Genomic DNA, 24,465 nt, shown 5'->3' with positions numbered 1-24,465 from the left:
ACAACGAAACGTGAAGCAGAATCCTGACCCGCTGATGGAGGAAATGATGGGGTTTCACGCTGGAGCGGTACCACGGGTCATCGTGGCGAAGTCTTCAATGCTGTTTGAATCAGCACAGTTTGGATTCTCCATCAGCTGACGCAGAGCTCATCGGAATCATCACTTTAAGAACTGAAGGCCAGTCAGTCCTGAAAACCTCTGAATGTGTCCCCAAGTGCAGTCCCAAAAATCATCAAGCTCTACGAGGACACTGGCTCCCATGAGGAAAGGAAGACCAAGAGTCACCTCTGCTGCTGAGGATAAATTCATCCGAGTCACCAGCCTCAGAAATGGCAAGGTAACAGCAGCTCAGATCAGACACATCTCTACATCAGCTGTTCAGAGGAGACTGTGAATCAGGTCTTTATGGTCAGGACAAAGGAAAAGCAGCAAGCAGGAGCAAGGAGTGGACATGAGACCAGTGCACATCTGTGCTTTGGTCTGATGAGTCCAAATTTGAGACCTTTGGTTCACCCACTGTGTCTTTGTGCCACACAGAAAAGGTGAACGACGGTCTCTACATGCATGGTTCCCACCACGAAGCATGGGGCAGGAGGTGTGATGGGGCACACTGAACCACAGCATCCTGCAGCCACATGTCATCCCATCATTTATTTAGGACAAACAGCCGACATCGGACTTAGTTTGACTCGTCTGTCCTTTAGTTTCTCACAGAGCTCATTTTGCCCACTAAACACTAGCATCCTGCTAATGCGTGCCGACTGGTCGGTTTAGGACAGGACGTCCTCCCTTGATGGTGCCCGTCTCAGGAAGTGCAGTTCTCCGTTATTTCTCTGGACATTTGTGACCATCACAAGAACATCGTCTATGTTCTCTGAGAACATTTCAAAGAACCTGGACGCTTTATAGCGTCGTTGTTTAGGAGCTCACGGACTCCAGTGTAGAAAGTGCCTGAGAGAGACACGGCAGACTTCGGCTGGTTTACATCTAGGGCTGCCACACACGATTATTTTGATAGTCGACTAATCAGATCATCATCCATTGAACGTAAAACGTACAGCTTATTGCACCAGCAGCATCTGCTCTTATATAACTATCATTAGCTTACAGCTTTAAGTGTTTCAGGTCTGTGCTAACTAAAAATAAAGACAAGATGATAGTTTATTAAATTTTAATGAAATTTGCAGATTGTTTCGGTGGAGTTGAGTAAACCGATTTACTCAGGAACAAATAAAATACTTAAAAAAGCCAAACAATAACATTTTGAAGTTATCTAAGTGACTCATATATCATGTTTAACCTGAGTAGCGAAAGACGGCGGTGGGTTTGAAAACGATCTGCCGGGAGTCCGGTGTTCTCACGGCTCTAGTGAGCCTAGCCCCCGGCTAGCTATCGAGCTAGTGGGTAACAGACGTCTCCGAAAACGTCGGAGCGCTTTTGAAAATATGTGGTGTCTTGATTAGGGATGGGTATCGTTTAGGTTTTATCCGATACCGGTGCCAAATCGGTACTTTTGAAACGGTGCCGGTGCTCAAACGGTGCTCAAACCGGTGCTTAAAGAATGGAGAACACAAAATTGGTCCAAAAACCTCTCATGTTCAGCTGTTTTTGTAAAAAGATAACAATGTTAGCCTTTTCTGCAGCTATGGGGCATATATGGTATCACTCTTGGCTGGAAGCAGTGCTTAAACAATGGAAAAAACACAAACTTTGTCCTAAACCTCTCATGTTTAACTGTTTTCCACTTTTTCTTTGGTCATTTTAGCCTTTTTAGCCAGGGTGAAGGGAGTATCTGCCATCAAACAAGAAGACAGCCGCATGTAGCTATGATGATGTTTGCTAGTTCACCTTACATGCATTAATGTAATAACGTGGTTAGCCTACTCAACGTAAATTAGCTACTCACGCAGAGAAGAACGGCTGCTGCTGCCATCATCATCCTCATCATTTCTGCTACACTGGCAGGGCTAGGGGCCAGGACTCTCCTCTTCGTGTTTTTGGGGGATGTTGCATAACAGGCAACCCACCCGCAGTAGATGTGCTCGGTGTGAGGTCTCGCAGCAAGCTATCAAATACGGCGCATTTCTGGGCTTTTAAAAAAAACGCTATGTGTCGCCAGGTGTTTCATCAGTTTCAAGGTGTTACCTCCTTTGACAGTATCACAGTATCAGCTTAAAGCACTTGTTGCTGCTGAGTTTGCATATTTTGCTGTGAAGTACAGCCAGACTTTTGACCGCTTCGCCTTGGACATTTTTAATCTGTAGCTCTGCTCTTAGCAGAACGTACGTACCTGGCCCCGCCTACTATCCTCGGAAACGTAAAATGATTGGCTAGAATCTAAAGTGTATCACAGCTCAGGAAAAAAAAGCACCGAAATAAAGCACCGAAATGTGCACTGCTTTTCGGTCTGGTTACTACCGTTTATGTCAGAACCGACACCGGTACCCATCCCTAGTCTTGATAAACTGAGCAGGTATTTGAGGTTTACACAGCTACATTCTCGCCTGAAAATATGTTAAACGTTTATTTTGTGACCCAGAAACAATAATAAGAATAATATTAAAACTAACCAGCTGCCGCCATTGTTGGAAACTGAGCAGGGCTGCGCTATGAATTCTGGGACACAGCTTCTTCTTCTTCGGGGTTTAACGGCAGCTGGCATCCTTGTACATGCAGTGCTGCCATCTTCTGTTTAAGTCCGTTATTACACTCTTAAATCCTGCTACTTATTCCTGCGTCTTTTGAGATCTTACAAAGCTTCAAACGACACGTCGACTATTAAATCAGTCGTCGACGATTTTAATAGTCTACGTAATCGTGACTAGTCGACTAATCGTGGCAGCCCTATTTACATCACTATCGATCAATCAGCACTCAGTGACCTGTTATTGTTCCGTAAGCGTGGAGTTTGTTTCCTGACGTCTGAACAAAGACGGAGCTTCTGGAATCACGAGGTCGAGTCGAAGGCTTAAACCCAGTTCTGATATCAGAGCTCATTTTATTTTACATGCCATAAATCCTTTCAGTACTTTCACAAACAAAGCCAACAGTAATGGAACAGAAGATATAAAAATATAGTTCTCTCTCTCATTTTGGGAAGGAGCAGCCAATCAGGTCACCTGATCATACAGGAAGTTCAGCCCTCGCTTCGTCGTGTCTGAACCTGTGACGAGGTGCGTCAGCAGTGGAAGATCTGCTCCAGGTAATAGTCTGTGTCCTGCAGAGGGAAACCTCTGAGGTCAGGGATCCTCGGGCATCATACACTTCCTGTTTCGGACCTGAACCACTTCCATCCTCTCCTTCAGGAAGTTTCCGAAGGCTTCGGTCTCCTTGCTCTCCTCCGTCACTGAAAAATCAAACATCATACGTCCGAATGTTTATGAAATAATTTCAGGCTTCTAAGAAAATCAGGAAGCTTAATCCACGCCAACTCTTTCCTCACCGGCGTGGTCGATGTCGTCTGTGTCGCTGTCCACCGCCTCCTCGTCAGGATTACCGCGTGTCATAATGAGGTCACTGGGCCCGGCGATGTCGGCTTCATCTGCTGGCAGGAAGTCAATCGGTCAGTTAGAACTACAAAAACGTAGCATAATAACAGTTTAGCTTCATGGCGCCGGCTCTACCTGTGGATGGCGTGTTCCTCATGTCGACGGCTCCCAGGTCCTTCCGGAGCCGCTCGAGCTGCTCCTGCTGCTTCTTGCTCTGAGCGTCGGTCTGCAGGACAGGAAGTCGGTTCAGACAGGACGACGTGAGGGCGGAGCAACAGGGAGAAACAAAACGGAGCACTCACCAGCTCTTTGCGGAGTCGTTCGTACTCGGGTCGGTAGTCCCTGAGGAAGCAGGAGGAAGACTTCAGTTCGTCACAACAATTTGTTTCCTCCATGAAAAAAAAAAGAAAAAAAAGAAAAAGAAAAAAAGAACCCAACGCTCAGCGTCGAGCTCCACGACTCAAAAGTCTAGTTTTTATTTTTGAGTTAAATAAAATAACTGTTACTGTTGCTAACCACCACACCATGTTTTACAGACTGTATACTGCTTATGTGGTTATATGGATACTGCAGCAAACAGAGTCCTGTGGTCATTAATTCAAAGTCATTATTTATGGTTTCGTGATGCACGCTCAGTCATCCAGGTCAGGAAATCACTGATTAACCCTTTAAAGCCCACCACAGAACCAAGTCCGCTACAGCTTATCTTTATATTTTTACCTGCTGCAGTGCAGAAGTGTCTTGCCCAAGGACACAACGACCAGGACAGAGCTGGGGATCGAACTGGTTACAAGATGAGCTTCCCAACCCCCTGAACCACGGTCGCCCACAAAATATTTCTAGGTTTATCCCTCAAAACTTTAAATGCAAAAAGTTGCGCAACATACTTTCCAACTACAGAGAATCTATTCTGAGTGTCTTCATAGTTTAATTTTTGACACTAATTTTCCTAAAGTGCAGGAAAAACAAAATATTTTTGTGCACAACATGCAAAAAAAACATCAAAATAAACTAATTCATACAAAAGTGTGATTTAAGTTTATGGCTTTCTGTACAGTTTCTGGGAGGCTTTAAAGTCACACATGACTTTACAAAACTGCAGCAAACCTTTGAAAGGCCTTGTAAAAACTACGTTTCCCACAATCAACTTTCTGGGATTATTTATGGGTATTTGGCGCCCTCTAGTGGCTGACACCACACGCAGCGTCCTCATATTGCAGACACAAAGGACATTTAATCTCTTTACTATTCTTCATCTTTAATAGACTCATAACTTATAGGACTTCAAAAAAAACACTTCAGGTAAAAAATAAAATACAAATTAAAAACCTCTCAGCTTTATGAGGACCGAATGTTTTTATAACTCGCCTATTAAAACTGTATTAAAGGTTAAGGGCGACTGTGGCTCAGGGGGTTGGGAACCGGAAGGTCGCCGGTTCGATCCCCGGGCTCTCGGTCCTGGTCGTTGTGTCCTTGGGCAAGACACTTCACCTGCCGCCTACTGGTGTTGGCCAGAGGGGCCGATGGTGCGATATGGCAGCCTGGCTTCTGTCAGTCTGCCCCAGGGCAGCTGTGGCTGCAACTGTAGCCTCCACCAGTGTGTGAATGTGAGTGGAATTGTAAAGAGCTATATAAATGCAATCCATTATTATTATTAAAGTTTTCAATATGACGGGTGTGGCCTCGCGATACAGGTGTAGCTTGTTAGATTTGTACTGCTGATTGTCATTTATGCTTAGAAATATCTACTCATATATGCTTAGAGTTGTATAATCAATGTCATGTTGGTAGAGGTTTGATCCTTAATAGTCTGCAAAGGCTTGGTGTGCATTCCAGAGTGTTCTGGCATTCACATCCTGGGAGCGTGGGAGAGGTCGTACCTGCTCTTATTGTTTTATGGTAGGATAAACGTGGCTATGTCAGTTTTAGGCTAAGTGCCTTTTGTTTAGATGGACCGCTAGACTCCTGGCACCAGCTTTAGGGAGTCTTCACAGGGTCACATCTTGCACTTGCACACACACAGTACTCTGTGTGTATGTAGACGTCATATGTTAATGAACCTATGTATATTCATGTGAATAAAAGGAGTGCTATGGGGAACCTGGCTGAGAGTCTGTGGTCAAGTGGGTGGAACGACACTTGGCTCCAGGCAGGTCTCTGCATGAGTAACACGAAGAACTTTGCCTACTTGGTGTTCAGTGCTTTTGCTGTGTAGTTAAATTGTCTCGTTCCAGCGGTGGGCCTGTGCTAGACAGACCCAACATAGCTGCTAGCCGCCAGTTTCCTAATCAAGTTTGCTACTGTTGGAGGAGAACTTCACAAAAAAATTAAAACAAAGATTTTACACGTGTTTCATTCAGTGTTGTTGTTGTTTAACTACTTAAATCATGTCAGGTTTGAGGTTTTATTCTGACGCTTTGAGCAAACAAAGATAACCTCGTGTTTTTCCCCTCTGGTCAAAAAGTGCCTGAATGTTTTAAAACAGCTGTATAGAGTCAGATCAGCTCACTGGGAACTCCTCATGCTAATGATCATGCATCATATCACCAGTGTGTCTGACTCACCTCTCGTACTCCTTGGCCGCGTCCTCCACCTGCATAAACAGCTCGTCTAATCCACTTCCTGTCACCGCAGACACGCCCACCACCTGCAGGTGCAGAGACTTTATCGCTTTATCCTTTTCTCTAACTTGCTCTGACCCATCAGTGCGTGAGGTAGTGTGGCTACATCCATCCTTTACATACAGTCTATTTAAAACCCTGTAAGCAGGTAAACCGTCAGCATAGCCTCTCCCTGTGTGCGTCACACAAAGTTAAAACTTTGGGGTTTAAGGATTTGCTAAGGGTCCAGTTTTTCGGCGGTCCCTCTCACCCTCAGGTTGGTGTAGAACTCGTCCAGCACGAGGCTCATGGAGCGCGTCAGGTTGCTCACGTACGAGGTTTCCTGGTTCAAAGCGTCCTGGAAAGCCTCAAAGTCCTGCATCCACTCCACCGCAAAGCTGTGGTCAATGATGTCGGTCTGAAAAAGAAAACCACGAGAGGAAACCCCGTCATCAGAAACAACGAGTTCAGCAATGAGCCGGCAGCACGCCGAGCGTCCTCACCTTGTTCATGACCACGATGAAGGGCAGCTTCGTCTTGTAGAGGATACTGAAACACAAAGAATCAGAGGACTTAAACAAAAACTCTGCTGACTGTCCTGATGGGATGCTCAGGTATATTTAGTGACTCATTTCAGGTAAGAACAAGGCCTCCACAATCCCCTGGCTCTTATTTTGAAAGTCTAGCTGCTGTCGTGTATCCCAAACGGCAGGATGATCGAGGGCTTCTGAAGTATCTCTGCAGCCTGCAGCTGGACTCCAGCTCCACCGACTTGGACTGGAGATGGGGGAGGACACGCCCATTTGCTGCTACCAGAACTATGGTGACCAGCGGCCGTCTTAGAAAGTGGAGCTGGAGTCCGACTCCAAGGTGAGAGACTAACGGGAGGAGCAGCTGCTGTAAATCAGACCTCAGAGTCATCACGTCTCACAGAAAACATTAAAATGAATCTGATGTGGTTGGTGTTCGGTACCTGCAGGCGTACAGCATGTTGGACATGAAGGTGACGGGGTTGACGCTGCGGGACGTGTCCATGACGTAGATCACCACACAGGGGAAGGATGACGCCTACAAATGCACGCAGACGCTCTAAACGACTCGTCTTTATTCATAACTTAGACATAAAAGCAGACGAGCAGACCCACCAGAGCTTCGGTGATGATGGTTCCAGACGCCGACCAGGTGAAGACTTCGATCTGACCTGGAGTGTCAATCAGGACGTACCTGGAGCCAGAGAGACACCTGCTCATTCATGCTGTTGTTCAGTATGATGTTTATACGCTGCTCAAAAACATTAAAGGAAACTTTAATCAGGATCAGCTGCTTCGCTGTGAATGAAATGAACAACAGGTGAAACAACACTGAGACAACCCTGAACAGGACTGGTTTTACTGGAGGACATTTTTCCCCTTTTACTGTTTTTCAGGATTTTTGCATTTGGCTGTGGTCAGCATCAGGCCCGACCTGCACATCTTTACACAGATAGTCCGACTCCTGCAGGATGGCACATCCATAAGTGCTACTGAAGGTTTGCCGTGTCTCCCAGCAAAGTCTCAAGAGCATGGAGGAGATTCCAGGAAACAGGCTGTTACTCTAGGAGGGCAGCACTCCTAGTAACAGGAGGAACAGGATGAGCACGACCAGAACTACAAAGAGGCCTCCAATGAGACACCGCTGCGAATGTCCAACCAATCAGACACAGACGGGGGGCGTTGTCGGAGCCTATGCTGGTGCAGCCTCTTATCTTGAGACTATGCAGGCCGTCCCTAGAGGATGAAGGAACTGATCCATGCACTGCCCCGCATCGCCCGACCTAAATCAGTAGAACTCCTCTGCGATGTTACGTTTCTCATCAGGACATCACCCCGGCGCCGTCAGGCATTCATGCAAACACGTGGGGGGATTCAAACTCCCGAGAATCATTTCTGAACTCCTGCAACGAAATCTGAACAAAACGGGCCTGCATCGATTTTTTTACTTTGATTTTGGGGCGCCTTTGAATTTAGCCCTGTGTAGGCGCATCATTTCAATTTCCATTACCCCTAACCTATTACCCTCAGTGAGATCTGCTGTGCTTTAAGGTGTTCCTTTAATATTTTGGAGTGTTGTGCATCACAACCACACACAGGATGCCGCTGGCATCCCTCACAATCCTTAAAACATTTAGCTGCAAATAAGCAGCTACATACTGACCGGTGATTCTGTCGCTTCTTCTCGATGAACTGCATCACCTGAAGAAAACAAACACAAAGTCAGCATCCGAACTGTTTGTCTGGTGTGAACATTCGTACCGCGGGATGTTGAGATTTGTGAGTCACCTGATCAAAACGGGTGGCGAACAAGTTGAGTGACGTCACGATGCCGCCGTTGGGTCCGAGGCCGTACTGCTTCATCACCTCCTTGTAGTTCACAGTGTCCCTGATGTCTGAAAGCAGGAGGACAGACAGAGAAAACTAACAGACGCTGAAGATGACGTGGAGCTAAAAGTCTTTCCGGCTCAGTTTGAGTCACAAAAACACGTGAAGGTTTATTTGCTTTCGCTGTGATGTGTAATGCAAATATTAAATGCACTTCTGCAAATCCAGCATCGCACATCAAGTTTTAAGTTCAGTTTGGTTTGAATGAGTAGGGTCCAGCAAACACATGGATCCTTACCGATGTTTGCAGGGAAAGGGACCTCGTGGACGGCGGGGTCCAGGTTGATGACATATGGAGGAGCTTTGAGGGAATGCAGGTGAGCCGTCAGCCTCTGCAGGAAACAAAAGTACTCAGATTACTCGAGACTGCGGCTCACTTCACAACAGGCAGACAAACAGGAAACACTGTTCATATGGAGGAAATGTTCTGAGGAAGAGGGGGGAAGCTGAAGATGTTAACATCAGCTGCTTAAAAAAATCTTCATCTCTGAGCTCAGACTGAAGGAGCAGCAAACATCAGTCACAGGGTGTCATTGGTTTAATTTAGGGACTTTATTAAGCTATTTTAACATTTATTGGGTTATATACAATTTAGTAAAGTTTGACTCTACTCTATATTCTATTGTTTTCTACTTAAACGTGCTAAGACTATGTAATCCATACCTTGCTGACCTAACTTATATTCTATTGAGCTTTTATGCTTTCTCTAAGTTATTTTATTAAAGGCTGTTGTAGGATAACTAACCTGCTGCCTCTCCTACCTGACTGAAATCAAACTGATTTTCTTTGATGCTAATGGGTTTGTGCGCGTTTTGGGGGCTTCCTCGGTGTGCCACAGAAAGCTGGTTGGTACCTGAGTTTTAGCTGAATTAAATAATTAAAAAAGCTCTCCCTCCTCCTCTGATGTAAACCTGCTCACACACCGGTACCTGTCGCTGCTCGTTTATTTACCTTTCGCTCTCTCTGAAGAAGCTAACTCATGCGGCTAGCTGCGTTAGCCGCTAAGGGACCGGGACTCACCTGGACGAAGGTGGTTTTCCCGGAGCCCGCCATGCCGAGCACGATGAGACACACGGGTTTGTCCCCGGCAGCAGCTCCCGGGACCCCGCTGCCACCTGCCGTCGCCGAACTGCCCCGGGTCTCCGGGAAAGCCGCATCAGTGCCGGGACAATCCGCCGCCGCTGCCATGATGCTGGAGGGATATTATAGTAACCGGCTGCCGTCCACACGCAGCCGCTGTCGTAAAATGGAAACGCGGTGTTCAAAACGAAAGGCAGAAGGCAGCAGCGTGTTTAATAAACCACGATGAAAACACAAGGAAACTTTATTAGAATATTTTACAGATAAATTAATATAAATAAAAAAAACACGTGACTGCAGAGAGTAAAATATTTCTACTGTTCACGGGTCTTAAAAAATTAGAAATATTACGTTTAGTAAATTTTAGTAGTTTATAATTTATTAGTAACACAGTATATAAATAATTAATCATTTCTATATTATATATATTTCTGTATTTTAAAAGAATATTGGCTTTACTAGTTTTATGTTTTGCAAATATTTTAAATAATTAATTTTAATATACGTAACTGGAATTTTCACATGTATCACTAACACTTCCTTTTTAAAAAAAATTATAAACCAATAAATACTTATTTTTCTCATTATAGTCTAGAAATATTCTGAAATTTTACTTTCCTTGAATAAAACTCTAAAAGAAGTAGATTCTTCGTCTTCTTAATGTTGGTTTAAAATGGAGCACTGTAACAAAAAATAATTTCCCCCAGGGATCAATAAAGTATTCTGATTCTGATGATTCTGAAATGAAAATTGCTAGAAGTGTGGTGGATGATTTTCACAATAAGTCTCCTCCAGCAGTGGATAAAACTTCAACATAATAAACATTTGCATAAAAACAGATTTTAAATGTGTGGATTTTATATTTTGCTACATGAATGAATGTGAACGAGGTAAAACAGCCAGCCTTTTCAGTCATTTTATTGCAAATGAAAAATGTGAGCATACATGTAATTAAATCTTCAGTGCAGATTAAAAGTACAATACACCATCCATAAGCAAAAGCCTCATAATAATCAGACGATAACACAGTCTAACTCAGACAAGGGCACCAGTCATTCAATATAATAATCAAAGTTAAGAAGGAGAAATAATGAGACAAAAAATATGAAATAATAGGATACGACAAAAAAGAAAACATCAAAAGTCAGAGTCAGCTATCAAAAGAATTTAAAACATCAAAAAGTGTAAAAGATTTCTGATTATGGTGCAAAGCAGAAATTCAGTTTCCAGTTTAAACCAAAACTACAACAATGAAAGATTTAGAAATCTGACGACGAGCACGTTCAGGAGCTGCAGCTGAGCAGGATCCAGACTCACCGAGCCATCACTGCTTTTCTTATCTGTAGAACATTGTGATCTGCAGCTGTCTTCTATCCAGCGTTCTGTCCTTGACTTTTTGTTTTCTAAATGAGAAACTCTCTCCAAAATCTGTTCTGCAGCGTTTCACTGCAGGTCGCAGTCGGACGTGAAATACAGCAGTGAGCTCTCACAATCACAGTAAACTGAAACTAGGTCTTCAAATATATTTTACTCGACTGAAGTAAAACTAAAAACACTGCCTGAAATGATCCTGTGCTTCCTTAAGTGAACTTGAGATCGACCCATTTAGATCATTTCATATTTTTATTGTTTCAGTCTAGAGCAGCTTTGCATGAGTCACTATTAAAAATAATCCTTCTTTACCTTCTGCTGAACCTGGATGTAGCCACTGTGATGTCACCCTTTGTTTTCAGCTTGTGGAATTGAACAAATTATTTTACTGTTACAATATAATCTACAGCATTAACATTGCATTAACAGTATAACAGATGGCTTTAAGACGGCATTAAGATGTTTAAACATACAGGCGCCATATTAACCTTTATTCCAGGTGCAGTTATAACTATTTTTATACACACCCTGCAGTTTGTGCTTCTTAAAGAGTTGAAGCTCAGTCAGTTAATTGAAGGTCAGAAGCTTCGTCCGGCGCTAGGTCCAGACGATCTATTGTGTAAGTGACTTAGAGCTACGGAAGGACACGCTTACAAAACATACATGCCATGTTATTCATTATTATCTTTTATTCGTTTATATCCTTTTTATTAAGCTTTGAGTAGTGGCATTTGATTAAAGCATTTATTCAATATATTCCGTATATAGTTTCAGTTAGGTTGTTACACATATGAGAGTGGCTTCTGTCTGGTAAGAGGTCATGAGTTTAGTTGGCGAGGTGAGACAGAGGGCATTTGAGGTCGAGACACACACATAGTAGGTAGACTCATTTCTAGGTAAGAGTTTGCAAGCTTGTAACTGCATTTTGGAGACGGAGAAAATGTTCTTTTCAAATGTGTCAGAAGTCGTTAACAGAACATTTGTGGTTTTGAAACTTATGCATGTGAGGTATCTGCTTAACGCAACAGGGTGCGTAATAATACCCCGATGCTATAAAACAATTGCTTGTGTATTGTTAGGAGGAGATCGATGCTGATTGTGTGACAGCGGAGGAGCAATAATGTCAGTGACACAAACACATCGATGGGACCGTGGGCACGAAGTGGGCTGTATTATTACTGTGGGCATAACACTCTTTTGGTTCGTGTTCCTATGGGAAGTGTAGGAACGTGCGCAATGGTGAGATTAGGAGCTCCACTTGTGCTAATTGGGGGCAGAGCAAAGGTTATACCAGAAAGAAACACACGCACATTGGCAGCCAGGCGCAAGAGACACATTTTGGCAAAGAGAGGGACCGAGGGAGCACATGCCTACGACCCTACGATGAATTCACCCACCTGGATTGATTCCATAGGAGTTCCCAATGAATATAAATTAGCAGACCAAATAGCTTCAGGATTTGAAAGTATGTTCACATGGATAACACCGAATAAAAATGTTGACCGCATAAACTATGTCCATTATAATGTGCTGAGGCTCTCTAACCTGACCAGGGACGCCATGGAGGGGCTCGCGGAACAATTGGGTCCGACCTCGTTGATGGCAGTGCAAAACAAGATGGCCCTTGACATGTTGTTGGCGGAGAAGGGAGCGTGTGTGCCGTGTTTGGTGACCAGCGTTGTTTTGTATCCCTCCTCGATATCTGAAACCGTAACAAGCTTCAAGCTTCATCATTATTCTTTTCACAGTCGTCGTTTGTTTGTATCAGGAGTGTGCTGAGGTATCATCCAGCACTCCTTGTTTGATTGCCAAATTGCATGCGTTTACTAAAGTTTCAAACTGGAGCTCCGCCTCCTTGGACGCTCTGTTAGCAGTGACCTCACAGCGGCCATATTATTGGCCACATGACGTCATTAAAAATGCTCCAACAGCACAAACACGGTGCAGAGGTCCAGTTTAGGAGAAGCTGTTTGAGCTCCTCTGTCACTCAAAGCTAACTTTATAATGTTGTCAGTCCATGAGGATTATTTTGAACTGTGAATCATACAAAGCTACCCTAGTGACGTGTTTGTATGAAAATGAGATCTTTGTGTGTTGCTTTTTTCAGTTCAGCTCAGTTACTCACTCGAGAACAATCCATTGTGAACTGTACTCGAGTGAGTACTGACGTCGGGCTCTGCACTCTCTGGCCCAGTGTCCAAACTTGCTGCAGTAAAAGCAGCGATCTTTTCTCTTATTCCTGCGAGTCTGGCTGCTTCGAGGTGGCTCTGGCAGTGCCAGCACATCTGATCTCCACTCTCCCGGATGAGTTACAGATGGCTGATGTTTTGAGGTAAACGTGCCCTTTAACTCCATGTTTTCTAAAATAAATTTGATCTTGGAAAAAGTAAAAGTTTCCCACTCAACATGATCCTTCAAAAGCTTCGCCACGTGAGGCTGCAACTTATCTACAAGGTGAAGATTAAACAGAAAAGCATTTGCTTCACTCATAGTGGAATTCCACAGTCGGTGGAAACGTTCAGTGAAATCTGTCACCGACTCTCCGGGTTTCTGAAGAATCAACCAAGGGGGCACAAATTCAGGGTCATTCCAGGCTGCATTTTTAATCGAGGTGGCGCACTGTGTGTCGAGCCAGGCCGTCATATCACGAGTACGTCGCCACCTGGCCTCGCCATCCACTCCTGGCAAGTCAAAATGTTCCTTCACATTTTCCCACTTGTAGTTATAAACTAACTTCAGCAACTTTTTGAGCTCAGCAGGAGACGGCTGATACACCATGCAGGTGAAACGCAGCCACCTGTGGAAGTCGCTCGGTGTTTTGATGGGGTCAGGAGCATCTCTTAACAGATCGTAGAGCTCGCCTGGGGTCCATACGGTTTTTATGCCATCCACAAATTCTCTGCCGCTGCTCTGCTTTTCTGCCGTAGACCAGGTCGCGACAGGCGACTCTTTCGGAAGACTTCCCTCGTCCGTTTGCGTGCCTTTTTCCTCAGGCGACTCTTTCAGGAGACTTCCCTCGTCCGTTTGCGTGCCTTTTTCCTCTTGCGTTTTAACTTGTGGAATATTTGGCGGCGGTTGTAGTACTTTTTCAGCTTCGGGACTTTGGTACCCCTGAAGGAGCCAGTCATAGTTTAGCCCCACTTGTTGCAGCTCCTTGAATAACTTCTCCTCACTCGGGTGAGGTTGTACCAGTGTCACAGCAGAAGGAAATTCCTTTCGCTGCTCTGGTCTTTTGGGACCTTCAAATGTTTTCTGCCTCAGACGCTTTGAGCTGTTGGACCCCATGATGCTCGCTCTCGGTGTGCAGTGAAGGCTGATTAACACTCCAGGTGTTTATCTGAAACAGAATAAATGTTGATCAGTTTTGGAAACACACTCGTGATGTTCAGATTGGCACAGTTAACGGATAAATAAAGGCCGTCTCATCATCATCATCATCATCATCATCATCATAACCTGTAACCCCCATCGTGTAAAATGACCAATTAACATCCAGAAAACTTTCATCATGCCTGATATATTATGACATCATCATGACTAATATGTGTGTGCTGCATCTAAAGTCAAAGGTCACTCTTTCAAGGATGCCAATATTCACATTTTGGACAGAGAAGACGGAGTGAACGACCCTCTTTAGACGGAGGGTGGAGCTTATGACACCGACTGTCTGACGTTCTTATGGAGAACAGTAGAGTTTAAATACCAGGGACTCTCCACCGTTTGGTTTTACAGCTGCAGAAGCTTCTCAGATGAAACTTAAAGAAGTCCAGTGGCTTTTCTTTCCAAGAAGCAGATCTCTGCAAAGACCAGATTATGAACAAAGTGACAAAATTATTGGAACTTCCGATTATTGTGTCTTTGAGTGTTTTAATACCTTTGGAAAAGGGCGAAATAACAGTGCAGGGTCCAACGTCATGTGGCTAACAACGAGGAGCTGTGAAGGCAGGACAGAGAGAAGTTATCGCTCTGTTGTTGAACACAAACATGCAAAGCATATCTTATCCCACGCAAACAGCTTTCTGTGAGCACGCTCAACTGAAGCCTTAAACTTGTCCACTACAAACTCAGGCAGTGACAAGTAGTCTGATGACAGCAGCATGAAACTAATTCAGAACATTCGACGCGGTTTGCGATTCAGAGAAGAGAAAGAGGAAGTAAAGGATGCAGATTTACTGAAATAAAGGCACTTACAACCTGCTGTAAGAAATACTACCCCAGTACTCTTAGTCGAGTAAGTGAAAAAGTCTGAAGCCACCATTCATTTCTTTTGGAAGGTGTTTCAGAGAGAAACTGGCCATATTTTATCGTACCACCCACGACTCAGGGCAGAGTTCCCCAGTAATTAGCTTCAGTTTATATGATTGTAATTGTGTTTACCTACAAATACTTAAAGGTCAATTCATATTAATAATTGTACTACAAATAAATGCAAGTCTTTGGTTGGAAACAAAAAAATGTATAGAAATTGCCTTCCTACCTGTACATTTATCCTTTCTGAGGTCCTGATGAGTAAAGTGAGCGAGGAAGTTCAGAGAAGACAAAGGCTGATCTCATCTCAGCGTGAGGCTGGTAGATCCACACGACTGCTGTCGTTTCCTCTTCTAAAACACAGTAACAGAAAGTTTGTCCTCAGAGCGGAGCAGATGTGGACAAGCGTGAATTAAAAAGTGGGTTCGGTTTGGCCTGAAATTTGTCTGTTTGCAGCACGGAGCCTCTGATGAAGACGCCTGCTGGAAAGTTACAGGGGCGGAGCTCGAACTGAGAGGCTGAACCATGAAACTATGAAAGTACAGATATAGAAATGAGCTGAACAGACTTTTGGATATCTGCAGTTCCTTTCATGCATGGGAAATCTGTTTTTTATTTTTTAAATAAAAACTGCAAACCATGAGGTGACAAACTGATATATGGTCCCTGTGCTGCAGGCACAGCTGAAGGGCAGTGAACGCCTTTGCTCTGTTTTCACAGGCTCCAAAACATTCCCAGCCTAAACTAGTTTGCAGTGTCTGCCTTTACAGATGGATTCTGTGCATTATTTTGTTTCATACCAAGATTCAGCTTTCGTTCGCCTACGTCCTGTTTTATATCCTTAACCCTTTGACCCCTGCGTGGAATACATGTGCAGACATGCAGGACCTCCACAAAAAACACAGAGTCCCGTTTCCCCTCTTTGCCCAGCGCCTCTCAACAGATACGACTTGTTTGCCTCTCCTGCTACATATTTCACGTTGAACTGTGTTTGACCTGCAAAGGGGACTGGATTTCAGTACAAGTGACGTCTGTGATCTTTGTTTAGTGACGGGTGTAGAAAAAAAGTTTCACCTTCAGTTTGTTTAAAGTTTAAAGCGAGGGGCGAGTCCTGCGCTGCAGCTGCTGAGATGAAAACAGGAAGAACTGTTAACTGACTCAAATATGTCACCCTGTTATTTTTAAAGTGACTTTTTGTGACTTCCTTCTGCAAATTCTAAAATATTTTAATTCAATTCAATTCAGTTTTATTTATACACAACAACAGTCGCCTCAGATCTGAGCGCTTTATACTGTAAGCTAGACTCTACAATAATACATACAGAGAAAAACCCAACAACCATATGACCCCCTGTGAGCAAGCACTTTGGCGACAGTGGGAAGGAAAAACTCGCTTTTAACAGGAAGAAACCTCCAGCAGAACCAGGCTCAGGGAGGGGCGGGGCCATCTGCCTGTATTTTACCAGGTGCCTTTCATCTAAACTAGTTCAGTAGCTCAGTAATAAAACAGCAATAGTTGGATAATAATGTGAAAATAAAGACTCAGTGGGGTGTGGAGATTCAGAGACCTGATTTTTAGACCGATTACGTCACAGAGACGCGACGAAGGCTGTCCAACTTCAAAGACTCTTCCAAATGCAGCCAACAAGTGCGTCCTCCTTTTCCCAGATTTGAAGGATGTGTCGGGTGTATCCTTCGTGGCCCAACCTATCCCATAATTCATAGTGCTGCCCAGCCGATTCCAGTTTCCAACAATGGCGGCAGCTACTTAATTTTAATATTACTCTAATTACTCTTTCTGGAGAGAGAAAAGAAACTGCTGTACGTAGAGCAGCGGTCCACAACCTTTTTTGCGCCACGGACCGGTTTATGCCCGACAATATTTTCACGGACCGGCCTTTAATGTGTCGCGGATAAATACAACAAAATAAAACTAGTACCGGTACCGAAAAAAAGAAGATTTATTTATAACACATGTGAAAAGACCCAGGAAAACAGAGTAAACGATAAAAACGATAACAAAATAACGCTGAAAACCGAGAAAAACCCTGAAAACCACACATTTCACACCTGAGCCTCAACTCTCGCGGCCCGGTACCAAACGACTCCCGGACCGGTACCGGTCCGAGGCCCGGGGACCGCTGACGTAGAGAATGTAGCTGTGTAAACTTCAAATATCTGCTCGATTTATCAAGACATCACATATTTCTAAAAGTGCTCCGACATTTTCGGAGACGTCTGTTACCCACCAGCTCGATAGCTGACCGCGGCGATAACGGCGAACTCTGGGCACATCGTTTTCAACCCACCGGAGTTAAACATGATATATAAGTCACTCAGATAACTTAAAAATGTTATTTTTTCAGTGTTTGATTTGTTCCTGAGTAAATCGGTTTGGCTGAGATTAAAGTTCTAGTTTTCACACAGCTGAATAAACGTCAAACAGAAAACTGATTAAACAGAAGTGAGACGGTCGAGAGTTTACTCCTGTGTCCTGTTATATTGAGGAAGCAAGCAGCAGACGGCCGAGTTTCTTAAACTCTACAGAGACAGCGGTGACGCAAATCTGTCCAGCTTTTTCAGTCTTCAAAGGACCCGCCCACGTAGACCGCGAAGGCCGGGTCCTCAGGAGGATGCAGCCTATGAATTTGGACACAGCTAATAACAATGCAATGCCATGTAATCGCCATGGTAATAAGGCTACTTTCACGGGTCGCCACTGATGGTAGCTCTGCTAATTGGAAGTTTTATACCAGCTAGGGATCTTTGACTGTATGTGATTACCATGGTAACAGGAAAGAGCTTGATATGAATCTTGTAATATCAGGTGTGGGAATGTTAGTCACCGTCTGATTGACAGTTTTTATCAGGTGGCCCCGAGTGTCAGGTGTGCAGCAGCATGTTTAGTTGACCGATGATGGTAAGTTCTCCAGCAAGAGAGCGTCACTGAGCTGCCACACGTTGTCACGTTGGCAGCTCAGTGACGCTCTGTGTTGGATTTCTAAACAGGCTAAGAAGCTAGATCTTCTGGTGTCTCAAGCTAAAGAGTCCAAAGCTGGTCATGCTGTTACCACAGCGCCCCCACATGACAGAGAAAAGAAACTGCTGTATGTAGATGCTTGTGATTAGTTACAGAAAAGACACGACTGGACAAATCATAGAAAGAAACTCATTTATTGATAGTTAAATAGTAAAATGAAGTTTTCTTTTAAGGATATGTTGAACTGTTTTGAGGTGAGACGAGCAGCCGCACAGGAGTCAGGGAGGCTTTCACAATTTAAAATTAAATGAATCTGTCAGACTGAAGGGAGACATGACTTCACATCAGCACAAAACTCTTTCACATTATCACTGAACTCTCTACAGAAATAAAAACAAAGCTCTGACGGTACATCTAGACCACATTAAGTCATACAGTCACATTTTAAAGTTCACAGGTGTCTTTATATCAGGGGTGTCAAACAGGAGGCTCGGGGGGCCAAAAGTAGCCCAGCAAAGACTCTAATTCGGCCGGTGGAACAAGTGAAGGAAGGCATACATTTTGCCCTTTTAACTGTATTTCCGTAAGTTTGCAGCTTTTCTTACTGATAAAGACGTCCACCATCCACATTCATACTATAACACAGAAATAAAATAACAGAAAATCAGTTTGAGGGCAGAAAATTTCTTTTTTCAATAATGAGACTACAGTAAAAGTTTTCTGTGAATTAACAAAAACTTGGTGTTTTATAAGTACAGTGTGAGGAATGAGCTCTCTGAACATTTAAGCCCAAAGAGTCAGGCTGGCAGGTTTCTTTCTTTCCTGCAGCTGCTTTTATTTATCACGTAGAAAAACTGAGCTGTACTGTGCAGACTGCCCTTCTTGGTCTCATATGAACACATGTCAGGGATTAAATATGTACTTAAGCTTCTTTACGCTGACAGAAAGGCCACTTTCACTGGTCCGGGCCTTTTAACACAGGGTGGGCTGTATGTGGCCACAATGCAAACTGAGTCTGACACCCCTGCTTTACACCTTTATCCAGCAGAAACTGACAGTTTGACAAAAACAGCTTTAAAAATCTCTTCAAAGGGATCAAATCTGCATCATTACCTCACATGAAAATACAAATAAATAAAAACATGAACAATATCTCAAAGAAATATAGTGAAACTAAAACATTTCTTCACATTCATTCTCCTCTCTTCATTACTTTTTAGTCTCTTTAAAGCTAATTCATGTGCAGCTTCTTCATATTGTGCATGTGCCCAATACTGTCCTGTTTTGCATAGTTTAACATTTGATTCCTTCACAGCTTGAGGGGGTCGGACCGCTCTCACATCGCTCTGCTAAATGTGGAGCCATGAAGCTGTTTGCTAAGCTGAGCAGAAAAAGGTGCGTCTCTGTAAAGGCTCACAGCGTTTCTGCCAGGATCCAAACCAAGTCAGCTTTAGAGGATTTTCAGCCACTTGTTCCGAGCTCGAGCATCCTGACTTTTACTCTGCTGCAGGTCAGAGACCTCACCAGCTTTTTACTGCTCTGCATCCATCTGACAACAACATTAGTCACATTAAAAACATATTTATTTGAAGTCCCGACAGTAATTATGGACTCTTCCTTAGTAAACTCAGTGCATTTACATGATGCTGTTACTGACCGTGAAACAGTCGATCAGCTGACTGTCTCTCTGCTTCTTCTTTGGTAAATGAAACATACTAAAATCTTTCCTTGGACTCATCGTTGCATTAAAACTCGAGGCTTCGTGCTCAGCTAAGCTAACGTCTCCTGGCCTCAAATTTGCCCAAATGTTGAACTATTCATCTTCTGTTCACGCTTCCAGCCGCTCTGGCATAAAGTGAAGCTACAGCGGCACTCTGCTTTAGTGGCATTTCACATTAATCTGCATGTGCAAACTACTCAAAAAATACAATAAAATACAACAAAATAAATACTAAAGTGTGAAAGCACATCCTCGTGTCTTTGGTGAAGTCTCTGTGCTTCAGAGGTTAAACCTGCAGGTCTCACAGTTTTAACCGTGTGAGGAAAAAGAGACTTTTTAATTTTAAAAAAACATGGGAAGAAATCTCACTTTCTTTGGAGTTTCTGGTCTGTTGGTTGGACGTTTACTGAAAGGTGGAAACAAGCTGCTTTCAGACGAGTTATTCCAAGAAATAATCAAAAAACCTGACTGACTGCAGTCCTGCCTGATTTAAGTCACTCATTAAACTCTACAGAGCAGACTGACGCTCGGACGGATGATGGATCCGTCTTCATCACAACTCAGTTTTAAACAAAAAGAAATCACCACCAGTTTTCACTTGCAAGTAACGTCTGAATGACGAAGGAAAGTTACAGGTAGTTGGAGATAAAGTGCTATATTAAATAAGCTTGATATGTATTTGCACAAAGCAGCGCAGCAGCTGTAATAGTTTTCTGTCACACAGCAAAGGTCTGAGGCTCTTTGAGGACGTGAAGCCTCTGAGTCTGTCTGCGCTTTAGTGTTGGTGCTGTTTATGATTAAGACTCCAGAATGACCGATCACGGTTAGTTTCTCTCAACTATCCAGACCAAAACGGGCCTGGATAGTTGCTGAGATATTGTGGTGTGGACTGGCAGCTTCAGGACAGAAAATCTTCTACTACTACTTACAGAAAACATTTTCACGTGCAGGCAGAAAGCTGTGATAAATATTCTTATAGTGTAAGTGAAGGTGCTGCACAGCTATAAATGGCCTTCAGTGTGAGTAAAGCTTAGTTTCTCAGATCACTTAGTAATTTTGGGCCTTACACAAGTGCAGCCCACCGGGACTTCGATACGCGTCTTCTGGACTCGATATGTGTCTGCGTCCTTACACTTGGTCTTCATCAGGACCACCATCGGAGCCCGAACCTCCACAGAGTTGTAGTCGTTCACCTCGCGCCCGTCGATGATGCATCCCTTACAAAGGCACTCGGCAAAGATGATGTCACGTGGATACCTGCTGTCGTTTCGGTCTATGCTGGAGACACAGACAGACAGAAAAGACCTCAACACGTGCAGGAGACAGTGAACACACAGCCGATTCAGTCAGGACAATACGCGGCTTCTCAAATCAAAGCTCGTTTAATATTAAAGCTGGTAGCTTTCATCTGCTCGCTGGTTCCAGGTTGAACTTCCTGAACCAGCTCAGCAGCCGTCCATCCATTTCTACTCCGCAATAATCCAGCCTGCTCTCTGCACATCCAAACTTTGGATCAGCCACCACCAGAGATGGGCAGTAACGCGTTACTTGTAACATCCACCATACCTGCTGCTGAACCAAAGCATGATGTATACCATGTTGGTAAATAAATAAAGAATTATTAAATATGTTCCAATTCAAATCGATTTTAGCCAGAATAACGCGTTATCGATTCATTAAATCCTGAATCTATTTTTGTCAGTCTCTGACCAAAATTCACTGAACCAGCAGCAAAAAAAGTTCCAAGCTACACTTCACATTTGTAAAACATCGTCACTGTTTCTCTCTTACTTTGACTGTTTTGCTTCCACCACGATACGATCTCACTTCCTGCACAGCTCTGTCTCTCTAAGTGTCCTTCAAGAACAGTTTCCCATCTCAAATCTCTGTTTTCTGCATTATTTGCTGCTTATTACGCACCAGTCTACCTGTGTGTTCAGTGCTGTCAGCCTCTGACAAGAAAGCCTGTTCAGTGCAGAAATGTAAACTTTTTAAAATGATGCCAAAACTCTTAGCTGAGTCTCTAATCAAACCTCTGTAACTTCAGCAGCATCAAGTTCAGAAGCTGATTCGTGGTTTTCTTCCATTTTTGATTGGCTGCAGAATATTTTTAAGGTTATCTGTTAGAAAAAGCCAGACCAGGAAAATCTCCTTTATGTGTTTCTGTTTTAGCCTCAGTTACTTTGACACAAACGCATCTGTTGTGATGCTCACAGCTCTGATGAAGGGTCAGCCTTGTTTTTATACAGAGATTGAAAAAAATATAGAATTAGAATATTTCTGACTGTCAGTCAAAATTCAGTCGAATCGATGATAGAAATTTGCGACAATACCCAACATTCAAACTTTCATTCAAACAGTAATGAGTGAGAGAATGAGCATTTTTGTCCCTCTGCGGGTTCCATACTTACTAGTAACGCCACGGAGACAGCGCGCGGCCGTTAAGTTCGTGCATTTGCTGGGCAGCCTGTTCGCAGGTGGTGAGCTCCTGGTGCTCGCGGGCGTCGCGCTGAAGGTCGAGCTTCTTCAGGTTGACGTCAAACTTTCGCTCGCGGGCCTTCACCTTCTCGGCGCTGAGACACCTGGAGGCGGCCGGGCGGAGCTCGTGCATTTGCTGGGCAGCCTGTTCGCTGGTGGTCAGGTTCTGGTGCTCGCAGGCGTCCACCATCTCGGCGCGGAGCTCGTAGAGGATCAGCAGAGAGAAATGCAAAGTGACAGAAACAGTCAGAGAGAGCTTGGCGTGATTGGCCATCTTGACTTCGGACGGCTGAGACTGGCGCCGCTCCATTGAAGCTGCTTTAAATACGGTAGCGGAGCTCCTACGGCTGCCCGGTTGCCATGGGGATCTCCTCAACATTTCCTCACGACAAACAGTCCACGTGCGGCCCCGCCCCTCTGCTGGCTGTGCGCTGTGTTTGTGACCGCGGGCAGACAGCCTCGTACCTCTAATAAACTCCGCCGTGAGCTCTTTTTAAACATTTCACACGTTTCATTGTTGGTTTGTTTTTTTAAAGGTAGAGACAAATGTTTATGTTTTACAGAAAAAGGTTTTATCGCCTGAAACGTGAATATTGTCAGGTTTTCTGCAACTGCTGCTGTTCTGATCTTCAACAGTACATCTCAGTGTTTACATGTGTTTACACAGTTTTTTTTGTTTTTTTTTGTTAATTCTGTGGAGCTGAACACTGCGGCTTTACACAAGACTGAATACAGCTAAATCTGACTTTCTGTAGCTTTTTATTAGCAGTGACTTTATTTATTCTTCACATGTTGATAGTTTCATGTTGACTTTTGGCAAAATGCAGCGACAACAGATCTTTGACTTTAATGTGTTTCTTTTTGTTGTTCCCTTTTTTTGACCTATTGACCTATTCAAGGCTGTAATAACCTCATGCCAAATAATCTATTTTGCAATTAATGTTTGGAAAATATTGGATATTATGGGTCCCCCCCCCCCCCCCCCCAAAAAAAACCCCCCAAAAAAACAGGGGTCTTTATGACAATAAAGCCACAGAAACCTAAAAAATATTTAAAAAAATAATGAAAAACTTTATACCTATACCTAAAAGATGTGATGTGGAAAAAAATGAAAAATGAATTCATATATGATAATGCTATATCACCTGTTGGATGGGGACCCGTTTGGGTCCAGAGGTTAAACAATGGATGTAAAGTTTGAGGGATGCTGAAGGGTTAAACGTTTGCAAAATGTATTAAACTAGGGTGACCAACCGTCCTCTTTTTTCTGCACTTGGTGATTTGTAAAAACCTTTATAACATTTTTTATTTCACCATTCATTAACTGCACAGAGACGGTACCGTGTAAATATGTTAAAGTTTTCTTTAAGAAAACAGTATTATTAAAGTTCTTCATGACTGGGCCAAGTGTCCTCTTTTTTGGAAATCAAAATATGGTCACCCTAATTAAACGGTCCAAGGTTCAAGTCCGCACTGTGCCATGAAACACCCGTATTCTCCTGTAAAATATAAATGTGAAATAAAAGATAAAACACATGAGGAATTAAAAAATAAAACGTGAGGTCGTTCCTGACTCTTCACATGGAAAAAAAATCCTCTTGAAGGTTTAAACATCTGGAAACGTCTCCTGCAATATCAGCATCAGGAACAGCAGCTGAAAAATGGCTGCTGCAGTTTTTACTATCTGCACACTGGATTCTCTTTGTGGGGGGACCGGTTCTGACGTCAGGGCCCCCCCAGGTCGTCATGAACTGTCAGTGAACACGCTGCTGTAATTTTACAAGATAGCAAGCAAGCAATTTATTAATATAGCACTTTCAAAACAGATCTCAGCTGAAAACAAAGTGTTGTGCACATGACATAACAAATAACAAAATGAAATAGTATATGTAAAAAGAAAAGCAAATTCAATCAGACAAAAACCACAAAAGGTCCGGGTCAGACTGTGTCATAAGCCAGGGAGTAAAAGTGATTTCTGAGACGGGCTTTAGAAGTGGACAAGGATGGAGCACGAAGAAGCTCAGAGAGATAAGGTGGAGCAAGACCTTTAAAACATTTAAAAACAAGCATTAAAATTTGAAAA

General features: G+C 43.5%; 3 protein-coding genes across 9 annotated transcripts; all 3 read right to left on the bottom strand.

The window, feature by feature from the left end:
* Nucleotides 1-2,978: 2,978 nt before the first annotated feature.
* Nucleotides 2,979-9,735, bottom strand: gpn1 (GPN-loop GTPase 1). 2 transcript variants are annotated; one of them, XM_085471039.1, is made up of 13 exons: nucleotides 9,526-9,735; nucleotides 8,744-8,837; nucleotides 8,407-8,513; nucleotides 8,282-8,319; nucleotides 7,234-7,312; nucleotides 7,062-7,156; nucleotides 6,592-6,637; nucleotides 6,360-6,506; nucleotides 6,053-6,135; nucleotides 3,791-3,830; nucleotides 3,624-3,714; nucleotides 3,443-3,544; nucleotides 2,979-3,346 (listed from the first exon to the last, which is right to left on the bottom strand). In XM_085471039.1, the coding sequence occupies exons 1-13, from the start codon at nucleotides 9,691-9,693 to the stop codon at nucleotides 3,240-3,242; spliced, it is 1,197 nt and encodes a 398-aa protein (XP_085327165.1). In that variant the 5' UTR covers nucleotides 9,694-9,735; the 3' UTR covers nucleotides 2,979-3,239. The 2 variants fall into 2 exon arrangements, with proteins under 2 accessions (XP_085327165.1, XP_085327238.1); XM_085471112.1 differs by having other exon boundaries at nucleotides 3,443-3,541.
* A 752-nt stretch (nucleotides 9,736-10,487) lies between these two features.
* Nucleotides 10,488-15,499, bottom strand: LOC146718092 (uncharacterized). 2 transcript variants are annotated; one of them, XM_085470404.1, is made up of 4 exons: nucleotides 15,434-15,499; nucleotides 14,831-14,890; nucleotides 14,660-14,753; nucleotides 10,488-14,293 (listed from the first exon to the last, which is right to left on the bottom strand). In XM_085470404.1, the coding sequence occupies exon 4, from the start codon at nucleotides 14,239-14,241 to the stop codon at nucleotides 13,078-13,080; it is 1,164 nt and encodes a 387-aa protein (XP_085326530.1). In that variant the 5' UTR covers nucleotides 14,242-14,293; nucleotides 14,660-14,753; nucleotides 14,831-14,890; nucleotides 15,434-15,499; the 3' UTR covers nucleotides 10,488-13,077. The 2 variants fall into 2 exon arrangements, with proteins under 2 accessions (XP_085326530.1, XP_085326611.1); XM_085470485.1 differs by lacking the exon at nucleotides 14,660-14,753.
* Nucleotides 15,495-22,882, bottom strand: LOC146718091 (uncharacterized). 5 transcript variants are annotated; one of them, XM_085470917.1, is made up of 3 exons: nucleotides 22,316-22,882; nucleotides 21,037-21,182; nucleotides 15,495-15,557 (listed from the first exon to the last, which is right to left on the bottom strand). In XM_085470917.1, coding segments are annotated over exons 1-3 (594 nt in total). In that variant the 5' UTR covers nucleotides 22,762-22,882; the 3' UTR covers nucleotides 15,495-15,555. The 5 variants fall into 5 exon arrangements, with proteins under 5 accessions (XP_085327043.1, XP_085326882.1, XP_085326807.1 ...); XM_085470756.1 differs by lacking the exon at nucleotides 15,495-15,557 and adding an exon at nucleotides 18,363-20,310 and having other exon boundaries at nucleotides 20,972-21,182; XM_085470681.1 differs by lacking the exon at nucleotides 15,495-15,557 and adding an exon at nucleotides 18,363-19,733 and having other exon boundaries at nucleotides 20,972-21,182.
* Between the last annotated feature and the right edge of the window lie 1,583 nt (nucleotides 22,883-24,465).

This window comes from Copadichromis virginalis, linkage group LG1 (assembly GCF_057382275.1).
Source record: "Copadichromis virginalis isolate Kocher_CV1m ecotype Utaka linkage group LG1, C_Virginalis_male_GT1.1, whole genome shotgun sequence".
NCBI lineage: Eukaryota > Metazoa > Chordata > Actinopteri > Cichliformes > Cichlidae > Copadichromis > Copadichromis virginalis.
This window is presented reverse-complemented; position numbering and strand designations above follow the sequence as displayed.

Bases quoted from the DNA above. Each gene is read 5' to 3' on its own strand.
- gpn1 (XM_085471039.1), bottom strand. From the start codon at position 9,693: ATGGCAGCGGCGGCGGATTGTCCCGGCACTGATGCGGCTTTCCCGGAG. The intron at 7,313-8,281 runs GTCAGTATGTAG...CTCTGGCTCCAG, and splicing joins AAGAAGCGACAGAATCACCG to GTACGTCCTGATTGACACTC. The intron at 3,545-3,623 runs GTAGAGCCGGCG...ACTTCCTGCCAG, and splicing joins GAGGAACACGCCATCCACAG to CAGATGAAGCCGACATCGCC.
- LOC146718092 (XM_085470404.1), bottom strand. From the start codon at position 14,241: ATGGGGTCCAACAGCTCAAAGCGTCTGAGGCAGAAAACATTTGAAGGT.
- LOC146718091 (XM_085470597.1), bottom strand. From the start codon at position 22,761: ATGTTGAGGAGATCCCCATGGCAACCGGGCAGCCGTAGGAGCTCCGCT. The intron at 21,183-22,315 runs GTAAGTATGGAA...CTGTGTCTCCAG, and splicing joins CTGTCTCCGTGGCGTTACTA to CATAGACCGAAACGACAGCA.